This window comes from Macaca mulatta, chromosome 16, assembly GCF_049350105.2.
Source record: "Macaca mulatta isolate MMU2019108-1 chromosome 16, T2T-MMU8v2.0, whole genome shotgun sequence".
Lineage (NCBI taxonomy): Eukaryota > Metazoa > Chordata > Mammalia > Primates > Cercopithecidae > Macaca > Macaca mulatta.
This window is the reverse complement of record NC_133421.1, coordinates 9,059,856-9,072,694: the sequence shown is the minus strand read 5'-3', so window position 1 is coordinate 9,072,694 and position 12,839 is coordinate 9,059,856. Positions and strand designations below refer to the sequence as shown.

The following is a 12,839-nucleotide window of genomic DNA, read 5'->3' as shown; positions in this document are numbered from 1 at the left end:
CCAGTCTCTCCAGACCGCCATTGACTTTCGTTGCGCGTGCGCGCTGCGGACACTCCGCCTCCCGTTCTTTTCCCGCGGCGAAGCTGGCCCGTCACCTGCTCCTCGCTCTTTCTGACGCTACCCACCCCCGCTCTAGTGGCGTAAAATAAGTCTCAGTCAGGGGCCACGTTTTGGACGCGCCCGGCAGTTGGAATTCTGAAGCTTGCCGAAGCTGCACGCCTGCGCAGTTAGACCTCCCACGCCTTTGTTGGCGCTTCCAGTTTGGAAGTAAGATTTACACCCCTTTCTCCGCTCCTCTTGCTGGGCGCCATCTTGTCTTTTCGTAGCACACTCTGTATTGTTCGAAGTTGAGAGAGAAGGAGCCCGAGTCTCCGAGGTGGCGTTGGGTGGGGGCGCCACTAGCTCCAGTTCGCTCGACGTCTCTAGAGGGAAGGGCGCCGGTGGGAGCAGGAGAGTCTGCACCGGGCAGGCCTCCTTAGGTGCCGCGTTGCGCGCAGGGCCCCGTGCTTGCCTCGCCTTCGGTTGGCTCAGGCCTCGGAGCATGAGTGCGCCGGCAACTGCTGGGCCCGGGACAGTGAAGCAGAGGAGGAGGTGGGGGAGGCGAGCCCAGGGCAGGGAAGGGCAACCCTTGAATCACCCGTGGGGCACAGAGCTGGCCGGCTCCGGGGAGCCGAGGCCTGGCGATGCAGCCCCGGGGTTCTCCCGCTCCCCGCTGGCCCGAGGGCGCACCACGTGCTGGGCAGAGACTTCGGCGAGGCCGAGTGGACCCTGCAGCTCCGCTTGGGAAAGGGCACCTTGGACTACCTGGTGGGGGCGTTGTGCTTCGTTACCCAGCGCCGGGACGCCAACCCACGGTGCCCACCCGTTGCAAGGTCACACGGATGTCTGCAGGCAGAGGTGGGGCTGCCCTTGTGGGGAAGTCTCTGGCTTTGGAGGCCGGTAGCCTCCCGGGGCTCGTACGGCTGGGGGGTGCTGCTCATCCTGGCTCCCAGGGTTTGCGCCACAGCCTACTGTAAAGGGTGGGACTGGCGCTCACTTGTGGTGCAGGCTGTGGCCATCTGGGAGGCCCTTTCTAGAATCGGGACCTTGGCTGTCCTGAGAATGACTCGCCTCACCTCAAATACTGGGGGCATGAAGTTAGACTTGGCGGGTGGCCCTGTGTAAGGGGCATGCTGTTCCCAGGAGCCGCCAGTGGAGGTCAGAGTACCTACTGCTCCTGCTTGATTCAACCCCTTGCAGGTGGGATAGGAGCATCCCAGGTGCTTGCTGCGAGGGTTTAATCGGGCTCTTCTGCTGGCCCTAAATACGGTGGACAGGACAGGACATTCTCATTGCTCAGGAGCCACTGGCGCTGCCTTTGGGAATGAAATTCCACAGCCTCGCACTCCTGGCTTTGTCTGTCTGCTGCATCTGAAACTGTAGGAGGGTCAGGAGGAAGGCTGCAGGGGCGAATGGCTCTACCGGCTTGCCAGCGATGGGGTACTGGAGCAGCCAGTGGCCCCAAGAGGAGGAAGGAAGGGAGGCACGGCAGATCCAACACCAGCTGTGCCAGGCTTTGGGGGGTAAACCCATGAGGCATCGTCACACATTGACATTTTCATCCCTCCTCAGCAGCTGCTTCCGGCTCGCTGAGACCCAGCCATGGAAAGCACAGAAAGGCATGTGACAAGAAACTCATGGCTTTTAATCCTGGCAGGACAAGGAAAACCCCAAGTCAAACATACGCATATATTTTGCTACTCTCCTCTTGGGGGACAGTTCGTCACATTTAATAAAACTCTCTCCCCTCCCTCCTCCCAACTGCATTATCTCTTATTTATTTATTTGAGACAGTCTGGCTCTGTCGTCCAGTCTGGAGTGCAGTGGTGCGATCTTGGCTCAGTGGCACGATGTCGGCTCACTGCAACCTCCACCTCCTGGGTTCAGGCAATTCTGCCTCAGCCTCCCAAGGAGTTGGGATTACAGGCCAGCTGGGATTATGCCACCACACCCGGCTAATTTTTTGTATTTTTAGTAGAGATGGGGTTTCACCATGTTGGCCAGGCTGGTCTTTAAACTCCTGACCTCCAGTGATCTGCCTGCCTCAGCCTCCCAAAGTGCTGGGATTACAGGCATGAGCCATCGCGCCCGGCTGTATTTTAGTTCTTCAAGAAAGGGAAGGAAAATAACTTTGTCTTTGAGACAGTTGCATGTCAAGGAAATAAGGGACCCCCCCCACCACACCCCAACCCCCTCAGTGCCCTGGGGTTTGAAGCAAATGCTCAGAGGGCCTGGTAGGCGGATGGGCGTCTCCGGACGATGCAGAAGGCAATAAGCACCAGGGCAAGGAGGCCAAGAAGAACCAGGCCGATGATGAGAGGCAGCAAGATGGACCGGTCACTGGGGCAGGAGAAACCTGGCGGAAGGATAGGGCAGGTAGGTATTACAGTGACATGGTGGTTGGGATGAAGGTGGGAGGAGGGAATGGGGGGATGCTAGGGAGTAGGAGATTGGTGAGGAGCTCACTGCAGTGACTCAGCAGTGACCAAAGGGGGAAACTGGCAGAATCTTGTAGAGGATGGGAGGACAGCTGCCCTATAGCCATGACAAGCTGGGAGAGGGAGGAGATTTGGGGGGTTAAGAAGAGAGATGAGTGGCTTATGGGCCTGGGGAAGGGGTTTTCAGTGTAGTGGGAGGATTCTAGGAGGGAAGGAGTAGGTAGGTCTTACTTTGCCCAAAGACCCCTGTGTGGGGCAGCTGAGCAGCCTGGAGCCTCAGGGAGAGCAGGTCGAGGTGGACAGCTGGTGAAAGAATGATGCTCGAGTTGCTGCAACTGAAGCTCTGGCCCAGGGGTGCTTGGAGATCTCGAAGGGATGCATTCTGAGCCGAGAATGTCCACTCTGGAGGAGTGAGGAAGGGTTAGATCCTGTCCACCTCCCTGGCCCCAGCTTAGTCCTTTCAGGAACCCTGGTGTCTAGTGGTAGCAATGAGAAAGGGAGGGAGGTTACTTACGTGCTGCGTGGGGGAAAGACACATTGTACTCCACCGCCATGTAGCTCAGGTAGACAACCCTCTGCTGGAGGTCCTGTGGGGCAAACAGGAAAGCAGGTGGCATCCCTCTTCACAGAGGAAGGGGTAGGGTGCAGGATTGGGAGGGGTGGGGCGCCGGGAGGCTGAGTGAGGGGTGAGACTGAGGTCATGGCTATACCTGCATGAATCCAAAGCTGAGGTGTCCATAGGGGAATGAGAGAAGCAGGTGGGGATGGGCACCCTCACAGCTCCCCTGGACCTTGGTTTTGTTGGGGTTCAGTACAGAGATGCCCCAGGCCTGCGGAAGTTAAAGATCAGAAGGTCACAAGATTGCATGCGATGCCAGCCAATATTCCCCGTCCTGTCTTCCTTCTTCCCTCTGAGCCTATAGCCAGTCCTGCCTCCCTCCCCTCTCGTACCCATTTTTAGCTTTACCTCTCCTCCACCCTGGGTTGTGTACATGACTCGAATCTGAATCTGGGCTTGGAGGTGGACACAGGGCTGGGAACCATTGGTCCACATGTAGTCTCCAATGGTCTCCTTGGAGGCCGGGCTAGGACTCGGAGAGGGCGGAGGTGGTCCTGGGTGGGCAGAACTGGTGAGTCCTGGGCTGGTGGCAGTGCTGTTGCTTGTTGGATGAACTGTGGCATTTCCATGACTAGTGGTGGCAGGCCTGTGAGTGGCAGTTGAGGGTCCCTGGCTGGTGGCAGTGCTGTTGCTTGTTGGATGAACCGTGGCGTTTCTGTGGCTGGTGGTGGTGGGGTTGTGCGTGGCAGTTGTGGGTCTGTGGCTGGTGGTGCCTGTGGTGGTTGTCCTGTGAGTGGTGGTTTTGTGGCTCTTGGTAGTCCTGTGGCTGGTTGTTCCAGTGCTCTCCGTAGCCGTGGGTGTCACCGTGAAGGATGGCAGCAGAGTGGCCGATTTTTTGTGAGGACAGTCATTCCCTGTCCCCTGGGCTTTTGGCAGAGAGGAGATGGTTAGCCACCCAGGGGCAGGCTCCCTCCCAGGGGCCCCTTCCCCTCAGCCTCCTTTCTCCTTACCTGCAAGTAGCCCCAGCAGGGCCCCCAAGAAAAACACAGCCAGCCTCATGGCTGAACTACCTCACCCCGAGTCCAGCGAGGCTGTCTGCACCAGTTGCTCAGCTCTACTCCCTCAGCCCTCTCTTGGAAAGGAGGAAATGAAAGTCTCACTTCCTGTACTGGAGATGATCCCACCCACAGCCTGACTCAGGGGCCTCAGCTCTAGCCATCTCTCTCTTAGTCATTAGTTTTTGTAATTAAGGTAGGGCACTGTTGGCCCCTGCTTCATCAGGGCAAAGTCAACAGGGTCACATGGGTACATGAAAGGGAGTCCTAGGGCAGTTGATCCATAGGGATCCATGTGTGAAACTCAGCAAAACTTGCTTGGCAGTTGTGGCAGGTGGCTATGGGAACAGCTGAGACCCAGGCCCCTCCCTCAGTGGTAGGGAAATCAGTGTCTCCACTCCCCTTTCCCCTGGACCTCGGGGCTGACCCCTGTACTTCCTCTTGGCTGAGGCACGTGAGGGGCTTGTGATCATCCACACCCAGCCTTTTACAGAGGGGCAGCACTCCAGTCAGCATCACCGTTCTCAGAGCCGAGAACATGGCTTTCCAGTGTCTGGGAACTCTTAGATGGTGACAAGAAAGCAACACAGCCCAAAGGTAACTATCTGCTGGCGAAGGGGGGAGCAGAGATGCACCCAGTAGCAGGTGGGAGAGGGAAGGGGAGGTAAGAAATGAGAAGCCCAAACAGGCAGTTTCCAAGTCATTTTATTCAGAATTTTGTGTTTGTTTCCTGAATCAATAAATACTATACAAAACAATGTAAAAATGGCTACCATTTTCTCTCCCCTGCTTCCCCCCACCTGGGGACAACCCCCTGGGCAACCTCACTCAGGGGTTTTAGGGGTTCTCCCTCCAGATTTGGTCCAGCAAATGAGGCTGACGTAGTCCCCTGAATCACTTTCAAAGGAGCTCAGCTGAGGTGAGGAGAGCCTCTGGGATCTGGAGGTTACTAGGTTAGGGAAATGGATTAGTGTTTTTTTGGGAGAAGAGCCGGCGCCTGGGGCAAGAGCCTACCCCAAAGAAAAGGGTGTCTAAAATGTTCACGGTTCCTTCTTTTTTTGCCTCAAAAAGTGACATTTATTCAAAGAAAAAAAATGACAAGATGTCCATCCCTTGGCTCCCTTCCCTCCCCCCTCCTGCTGCTCCTCAGCCCCCCGAGATTGAGCCCTGGCTGGGGCTGGGTGGCAGGACAACCCCTCAGATGAGGTCGGCAACATTGAGGGGCATTTCCTCAATGGAGGTGTTATAGAAGGTCTCGATGTCTCGAAGAGTCCTCTTGTCTTCTTCTGTCACCATGTTAATAGCCACACCTTTACGGCCAAACCGTCCACCTCGACCGATTCTGGAAAACAAGGAAAGGGATGAGGAACATCAGGAACTTTAGCCCAGGGAGGGCCAGGCGTGAGGGGGTGGAAGAGTGTTCCAGATCTACTCTTACCTGTGGATATAGTTTTCCCTGTTGGTGGGAAGGTCATAGTTGATGACTAAAGAAACCTGCTGCACATCAATGCCTCTGGCCTACATCAAGAAAGACAACTCTTCAGCATGTGCATGAGAGAACACTATCCCGAAGAGACACTTAGGCATCCATGTAGGCAGCCAAGGAAGGCGGAGGAAATAAGCATCCCTGTTCCCCAAAGGCCTTAGGCATGCCAGATTCTATTCCAAGCTGCTACTTTCCTGAGAGGGGCACTGGATGTCCCCTTGGAGAGGGAATCACCTTGGATCAGGAATCACCTTGGATCCTCCCTTCTGCCTTTCCTGTCAATTCCCTCTACTCACCAGCAGGTCAGTGGTAATCAAAACTCTGCTAGAGCCAGAACGAAACTCCCTCATGATCACGTCTCGTTCCTTTTGGTCCATATCTCCATGCTAGAAGAGAAAACAAACCAGGTAGGCACATAGGTTCCGGGAACCCTGGCTTCAAGTAGGACACTTCTGACCGGCAGACCCACAAGGGGCTGGCAGCAGGCAAACACACCATGGCAGAGACAGTGAAATCTCGAGCATGCATCTTCTCGGTGAGCCAGTCCACCTTCCTCCGGGTGTTGATGAAGATGACTGCCTGGGTGATGGTCAGCGTTTCATACAAGTCACATAGTGTGTCCAGCTTCCACTCCTGCAGGTGAGGGGACAAAAATCAGTCAGGGGCTATACCCAACAACTCACTACCAGGCCCGCCTCCTGCACTGGGCCCCACCTCTCGTTCCACGTTGATGTAGAATTGGCGGATACCCTCCAGGGTCAACTCTTCCTTCTTGACAAGAATCCGAATGGGGTCCCTCATGAACTTCTTGGTCACCTCAAGCACATCAGAAGGCATTGTAGCTGACAGCAAAACTACCTAGTGGAAAAAAAGGCCAGCCTTAGAGCAGTGGATCCTTCCCAAGGTCTGCTCCCTTCCCTAGCCACACCTAAAACTGAAGTGGATGCATAAAAAGGCTCAGGACAAGAATCCAGAGTTTGGTTCCCCTGGCACTTGATATTTTTCTTCCAGAATCATTAACGATTCAAGCAAGGCCGCCCTCACCTGGGTGTTGCTGTTGAGCTTTTGGAATATGTCATAGATCTGGTCCTTGAATCCACGGCTTAACATTTCGTCAGCTTCGTCCAGTACAAACATCTTGATGTATTTGGGAGCTAGAGAAGGAAAAAAAAGCCAATATATAGCATATAATCAGGGAAATGTAGGAGAGATGTATCCAACTTTGTTGATAAAAACAGAGAGGGGCCGAGTAGTCTGCTCTCAGAGTACAAAGACTGATCCTTTGCCCAGGACGTTCCCGCCAAGCCAGAAAACAGCCCTGGGAAGTAGGACACTGCCTGGGCTGCACTGGCAGGGAAGCCAGAGGCTCAGATGACACGCATGGGCTCCATCACAGAGCAGCTCTTCCCCAGAGGGAAACCAGCATCTGTGGGAATGACTTTGGCTTACACTGAAAGACTGGAAAGCATGCACAAGAGCGAAGTGACCCAGGGGTTGGAGAACAGAATTACTCACACAGGTATCTCCGGTTAAGCATATCAAACACTCGGCCAGGGGTCCCCACGATTATGTGGGGGGCTTCCATCTGCAGTTTCTGCACCTCAGCACGCACGTTGGTGCCCCCAATACAGGCATGACAGGAGGCACCCATGTAGTCTCCTAGTGCCATGACCACCTTCTGTATCTGAGCACAGAGAAAGATAGGTGCTCACATATTAGCTACAGCTGTGCCAGGCACCATTCCTTTTTTTTTTTTTTTTTTTTTTGAGGCGGAGTCTTCACTCTGTCGCCCAGGCTGGAGTGCAGTGGCACCATCTCGGCTCACTGCAAGCTCCGCCTCCCAGGTTCGCGCCATTCTCCTGCCTCAGCCTCCCGAGTAGCTGGGACTACAGGCGCCAGCCACCACGCCCGGCTAATTTTTTGTATTTTAGTAGAGACGGGGTTTCACCGTGTTAGCCAGGATGGTCTCGATCTCCTGACCTCGTGATCCGTCCGCCTCGGCCTCCCAAAGTGCAGGGATTACAGGCGTGAGCCACCGCGCCCGGCCGGCACCATTCTTAAATGTTTTTCATGTATTTATTCCTAACCAACAACTTTGGGGCATGCACTATTATTACACTCACATTCAGCTGAGAAACAGGCAGAGGCTAAAATCCACTTAAGATCGTGCTGTCAATAGGTGGCAAAGACAGGATTTCAACTCAGTCTGGTTCCTGAGTGTACAGTGATTCACAGTAAGGCCGCTCAGATAATTAATTCAGTTTCTTACTCTAGATGTTTAGAACCCGTAACTTTCGGCCGGGCGCGGTGGCTCAAGCCTGTAATCCCAGCACTTTGGGAGGCCGAGACGGGCGGATCACGAGGTCAGGAGATCGAGACCATCCTGGCTAACACAATGAAACCCCGTCTCTACTAAAAATACAAAAAAATTAGCCGGGCGAGGTGGCGGGCGCCTGTAGTCCCAGCTACTCGGGAGGCTGAGGCAGGAGAATGGCGTAAACCCGGGAGGCGGAGCTTGCAGTGAGCCGAGATCGCGCCACTGCACTCCAGCCTGGGCGACAGAGCAAGACTCCGTCTCAAAAAAAAAAAAAAAAAAAAAAAAAAAAAGAACCCGTAACTTTCTGAAAGCTAATTTGACCAACTGCCTCGTCATGCAGCAACCAGTTTTGTTTTGTTTTTTTTGAAACAGAACTTTGCTCATCGCCCAGGCTGGAGTGCAATGGCACAATCTCGGCTCACTGCAGCCTCCGCCTCCTGGGTTAAATTCTCCTGCCTGAGCCTCCCCCAAGTAGCTGGGATAACAGGCACATGCCACTACGCCCGACTAGTTTTTATATTTCTAGTAGAGATGGGGTTTCACTATGTTGGCCAGGCTGGTCTCCAACTCCTGATCTCAAGTGGTCTGCCTGCCTCAGCCTCCCAAAGTGTTGGGATTACACAAGTGAGCCACCGCGCCCGGCCAGCAACCAGTTTTATAGAACAGGTGATGCATATCCATGTCCTATTGTACTCCTACCAGAGGACCAAAAGCTACGAGCCATGTTCACTCTGAGAAAACTGAGAGCCAAGTGCCTTAGAATGGAGCTCTGCTGTAACTTCTTACATTATCCACACCCAGAATAATCATTGCACCTGCCACAGAACATTTAAAAAACATGCTGAGCCTCAATACTCTAGTTGAGATGAGTGTCGCAGCATGACCCAGAAAAAGTCCAGCATTAGAATTGTGTGTGCCCCCGGCATGAAACAGCTCTAGGCATTAAGCCAAGGTGAAAAAAGGACTGTCCGGCTGGGCGTGGTGGCTCACACCTGTAATCCCAGCACTTTGGGAGGCTGAGGCGGGTGGATCATGAGGTTGGGAGACCGAGACCATCCTGGCTAACATGGTGAAACCCCATCTCTACTAAAAGATACAAAAAAATTAGCTGGGCGTGGTGGCAGACGCCTGTAGTCCCAGCTACTTGGGAGGCTGAGGGCAGGAGAATGGAGTAAACCCGGGAGGCGGAGCTTGCAGTAAGCTGAGATAGCGCCACTACACTCCAGCCTGAGTGACACAGACTCTTGTCTCCCAAAAAAAAAAAAAAAAAAACCAAACATAAAAAACCAAACAACAAAACTGTCCACTGTCCATCTGCTCTACCATAATAGCACCCCCACCACTGAGGTGTCTCTTAGCCCATGGTGATGGTGCTTATTCAGAACACAGCCACCAAACTTGCCCAGCCAGCCAGGCTTCACCCAAGAGCCTTCCCATTTGACTCAGGAAATGGGTGGAGGAAGTGATGGTTACATTTGGGTAAGAAATAGCTTCTAATTAACCCAGCAGGTCTCGAGAGCGTTAGGGCACCCATCTCTCTTCCTCCCAAGGTGGTGATCAGAGAACACTTCTCTGGTCCTTGGATTATGCCCATCATCCCTAAATCAGCCTTTAAGGAGGGAACAGAAACCACTCTTACCTGCTGAGCCAATTCTCGAGTGGGTGCCAGGACCAAGGCCTGGGTGGCTTTTAGATCTAATTCGATCTGCTGCAGAATTGATATGGCAAATGTGGCCGTTTTCCCAGTCCCAGATTGGGCTTGAGCGATCACATCGTAACCTAAACAAACAAATTAGGAGTTAAATGTGGTAAAGAGTATACACTTTGGGATATTCAAGTTGTATGTAGGTGAATGAGACCAATAAGTAGCCAATGAACCAAGCATTTCATGGCTCACAAACTACCTTACCAGTCAACACAGTTACACAATGAGAACCAGATAGAAACAAGGACCAGTTATTAACTCGTCTAGTGTTGCACACCAAGCTGGACTAGAACTATGGCTGCAGAGACAAGTGTAAGCTGGCTACAATACCACCTCTTTAAAGGAAACGTATGTGTCCAAGGCATGAACCAGGCATGGGCACAGATCAGAAGCCAAGCTGGGATGAACAAGGAGTTGCTTTGTCCCTGGCTGATATGAGATGGGCACCACCAACCAGATGCCACTCTACCCAGGTCAGGGACAGTCCAGAATGTCTTCTGGTACTGAGAGTTCTCACCCTTGATACAAGGTAGAATGGCTCGCTGCTGGATGGCAGACGGCTTCTCAAAACCATAGGCGTAGATGCCACGGAGAAGAGACTCTGAAAGGTTCATGTCATCAAAGCTGTCAACAATCTCATTCCAGTTACTCTATGGGATGCAAAGAAATTAAAGTTTGAGTCGTGGAAAAGGTGAGGCTGAGCTGTAGTCCCAGAGCGAACAGGATCTGGCGCCTACTAACCAAAGCCCTCAAAGCTTACAACCCCTCCTCCCTTTAGGGAAACCAGCTGCTTCTAGATGGGCTGGGAAATCAATCTAAGACGCCACTCTAACTCTATACAGTTGTAAGGCTGAGAGTTGTAATGAGGGAGGACACAATTTCATTTGTCCAGTCTCACCTCGATGACGCCTTCGGGCTCCATCCCATCGGGGCCATTGTCTCTGGATCTGTTGGTTTAAAGCACAAATTTTGTCCCCTGCCAGACCGAAGCACTCAGAAATCCTGACAACCGGGCTGTGTCAGGAGTGGCCTGCATGATGCCATCAACCTGCTCTTCCAGATCCAACTCCCACCGTTTCCCAAAAGGTACCCAGAGGAGGAGTATCTATAAAACTGCGTGAGGCCTTTGCCCCATGCAGGCAGCGGCTCAGGCCAGGCAACCCCCGACATAAGGGGGACCCTTTCTGAAGACAGGCTGGCAGGCGTGCCGCTGCGCTCACGGCGCCCAGAGGTGGTGCTTGCCGCCAGGTCCACGTGGGCCCGACCCAGCCGCTTAAAGCCCCAGCGCGTGCACCTCCCACCACAGCACCAGCGCGCCGGAAGTCCCGCCCTTCACCTCCCAGATCGGAGGGTAGGACATCCCCTTCCCCCCACGTCATCCCGCCCGCGCCCTCCCCCACTCCCTCCAGCCGAACCCCCCTTCGCGTTGCCCGGATGTGGGAGGCCGCGGGCGGTGGCGGCCTCGCGCACAATGAGCCCAAGCCGAGCTAGCAAAGGGGGAGATTGCACAACACTTAGAAGCGAAGCAGACTGGGGGAGGGGAACGCCTCAAGCCACCATGTGCTCGCTCCCTCGACCACCCGGCGGCGTCTCCCACCCCTCCATGGAACAATCCACCTCCCGCCCGCCCCCGTCGCGAAGTAGCGTCGCCCTCCCGTACCTCAGGCCGCTCACCCCCGAAGTAAAGTGGACCTGCCCATCCGCAGTTTGCCAATAGCCCGGCTTGTGCGGCAAAATGGACCCGCCCGCCCGGCGCCGGGTGGGCTCCTGGTGCCTCACGCGGCCGCTCCTCGGGGTTAGGCTCAGTCCTGGCCGTCAAGAAAACCAGCACACTGAACGGCCGGTTTCTTCTCCCCGACCCGTGTTTTAGCCGCGACGATGTGACTGGATCTGAGGACCAGGCACCCCCGCCTCTCGCGAGTGGTACCGTCAGAATCCTCCGGAACCCCGCGCGCCGTCCCTCCCCCGGCACAGGGAGACAACCGGACCTGCCGGCTCTGGGCCACACACAGTAGCGGCCGCCTCCACCTTTCTTTCCCACGCCAGGTAGCGACCCAGTCTCGCCACTCAGCGCCGGGGCTTCGCGCACGGCACCGCCTCGGGTCAAGGCTCGTAACAAACTTCGCAAGCCTGACCCTAGCCGGGCTGTCCCTGCCCTCCGCTTCGACCCTGGTGGCCGCGGAGGCCGTGGATCTTCCCCCTCGCCCCCCCAGGTCGGACCTCCCCCCCGGCTCGGTTTCCCCCGCAACCCTGCTGGGCCTCTCAGCTAGCCCCAGCCGGCCTGTCGGAAGGGGGGCGGAAAGGTAAGCAGCCACAATCTCTTGCAAATGTCTTTCTTACCGGGAATCCTGGCTCGCAGACATGATCCTTAGAAACTAGGGCGGAGTGCCCGCCTATCGACAACTTATAGAGCGCCCGACTCCGCCCCGGCCATCGCATTGGCTTGGCTGCCCCGGCCCCGCCTGCCGGCGCTCGGCAACTCGGCGTGACGTTAGTTCCTAGGCGCTCTGGCATGCAGCCACCATTGGATAACTCGAACGCCTATCAAGGTGAAGGCCCGCCCCGCAGCCTCATTGGCTGGAGGGCCCGCCTTTCTCGCCGGTACGGAAGTGACATACAGGAGTCAGGCCTCGAGGCCTGGCAGCCATCTTGGGGCCCTGAACTCTCACACGTGCGGAGGCGACAGTGCCTTGGTCATGTGGCTCCGTAGGCCCTATCACGCAAGGGGGGCGAGGTCTCAGCCTCCAGAGGCTTCCGGGCTCTGGGGGTTATCACTTCCCTTTACTTCTGCTCCCGGTCCCCACTGGACTCAAATGTTAATTTGTTTTCCCCTGTAGCAAAGATGGATTCGACACCGCCTGGACGTGTGCCAAGGATGAAGGAATCAAGAGCGATATCCTAGGGACAGGAGGATTTCCCTGGCTGGAGGATGGAGGGATGAAAGAAAACTGTAAAGGGCTTTGGGGTACTATCATGAATCCTGGCTGGTCCCCTCCCCAGTCCCTTGTGTCCAGTTCCCCAGCTTCCCTCTCGGACGCCCTTATTCTTGAGGCGTACCTACTTTCCCTCCTTCCTCCCCTCTGCTCCTATCTGGGGGATTTGTTTGGGTGAAGACATGGTGTTGGCAGTGTCTGAGCCAGGGATGGAAAGCTGACCCCCTTTTTTTTTTTTTTTTTTTTGAGACGGAGTCTCGCTCTGTCGCCGGGGCTGGAGCGCAGTGGCCGGATCTCAGCTCACTGC

The 12,839-nt window shown here is 55.1% G+C and overlaps 2 protein-coding genes, 1 long non-coding RNA gene and 3 other non-coding genes across 10 annotated transcripts; 1 reads left to right on the top strand and 5 right to left on the bottom strand.

The window, feature by feature from the left end:
• Positions 1-717: 717 nt before the first annotated feature.
• LOC144335305 (uncharacterized) lies at positions 718-1,797 on the top strand. The gene is made up of 2 exons (XR_013406079.1): positions 718-897; positions 1,615-1,797. It is a non-coding gene; the product is annotated as an uncharacterized LOC144335305 (long non-coding RNA).
• On the bottom strand, positions 1,664-4,135 carry CD68 (CD68 molecule). Of its 2 annotated transcripts, none has more exons than XM_015118517.3 (6): positions 4,047-4,135; positions 3,445-3,962; positions 3,188-3,307; positions 2,992-3,064; positions 2,709-2,879; positions 1,664-2,395 (listed from the first exon to the last, which is right to left on the bottom strand). In XM_015118517.3, the coding sequence occupies exons 1-6, from the start codon at positions 4,093-4,095 to the stop codon at positions 2,262-2,264; spliced, it is 1,065 nt and encodes a 354-aa protein (XP_014974003.2). In that variant the 5' UTR covers positions 4,096-4,135; the 3' UTR covers positions 1,664-2,261. The 2 variants fall into 2 exon arrangements, with proteins under 2 accessions (XP_014974003.2, XP_077826409.1); XM_077970283.1 differs by having other exon boundaries at positions 3,445-3,884; positions 4,050-4,135.
• Positions 4,136-5,144: 1,009 nt separating this feature from the next.
• On the bottom strand, positions 5,145-11,976 carry EIF4A1 (eukaryotic translation initiation factor 4A1). 4 transcript variants are annotated; one of them, XM_077970275.1, is made up of 12 exons: positions 11,940-11,976; positions 11,260-11,407; positions 10,498-10,546; positions 10,117-10,249; positions 9,534-9,673; positions 7,093-7,261; positions 6,622-6,731; positions 6,292-6,435; positions 6,073-6,210; positions 5,874-5,963; positions 5,530-5,609; positions 5,145-5,433 (listed from the first exon to the last, which is right to left on the bottom strand). In XM_077970275.1, exons 3-12 carry the CDS (start codon positions 10,519-10,521, stop codon positions 5,289-5,291), a joined length of 1,173 nt encoding a protein of 390 aa, XP_077826401.1. In that variant the 5' UTR covers positions 10,522-10,546; positions 11,260-11,407; positions 11,940-11,976; the 3' UTR covers positions 5,145-5,288. The 4 variants fall into 4 exon arrangements, with proteins under 4 accessions (XP_077826401.1, XP_077826404.1, XP_014974001.1 ...); XM_077970278.1 differs by having other exon boundaries at positions 5,530-5,547; XM_015118515.3 differs by lacking the exon at positions 11,260-11,407.
• On the bottom strand, positions 5,679-5,818 carry LOC114673297 (small nucleolar RNA SNORA67). Its single transcript, XR_003724017.1, has one exon. It is a non-coding gene; the product is annotated as a small nucleolar RNA SNORA67 (small nucleolar RNA).
• LOC114673344 (small nucleolar RNA SNORD10) lies at positions 6,834-6,976 on the bottom strand. Its single transcript, XR_003724053.1, has one exon. It is a non-coding gene; the product is annotated as a small nucleolar RNA SNORD10 (small nucleolar RNA).
• On the bottom strand, positions 9,948-10,082 carry LOC114673310 (small nucleolar RNA SNORA48). Its single transcript, XR_003724029.1, has one exon. It is a non-coding gene; the product is annotated as a small nucleolar RNA SNORA48 (small nucleolar RNA).
• Positions 11,977-12,839: the final 863 nt, after the last annotated feature.

What these genes read in the sequence shown, in the direction of transcription:
- CD68 (XM_015118517.3), bottom strand. Translation starts at nt 4,095, where the DNA reads ATGAGGCTGGCTGTGTTTTTCTTGGGGGCCCTGCTGGGGCTACTTGCA. An exon ending in CAACCCAGGGTGGAGGAGAG is followed by an intron (nt 3,308 to 3,444) that starts GTAAAGCTAAAA and finishes TAACTTCCGCAG; the next exon opens with GCCTGGGGCATCTCTGTACT. An exon ending in TCAGCTTTGGATTCATGCAG is followed by an intron (nt 3,065 to 3,187) that starts GTATAGCCATGA and finishes TTTGCCCCACAG; the next exon opens with GACCTCCAGCAGAGGGTTGT.
- EIF4A1 (XM_015118515.3), bottom strand. Translation starts at nt 11,962, where the DNA reads ATGTCTGCGAGCCAGGATTCCCG. An exon ending in CATTCTACCTTGTATCAAGG is followed by an intron (nt 9,674 to 10,116) that starts GTGAGAACTCTC and finishes TTGTTTGTTTAG; the next exon opens with GTTACGATGTGATCGCTCAA. An exon ending in TGATTACCACTGACCTGCTG is followed by an intron (nt 5,610 to 5,873) that starts GTGAGTAGAGGG and finishes TTCTTGATGTAG; the next exon opens with GCCAGAGGCATTGATGTGCA.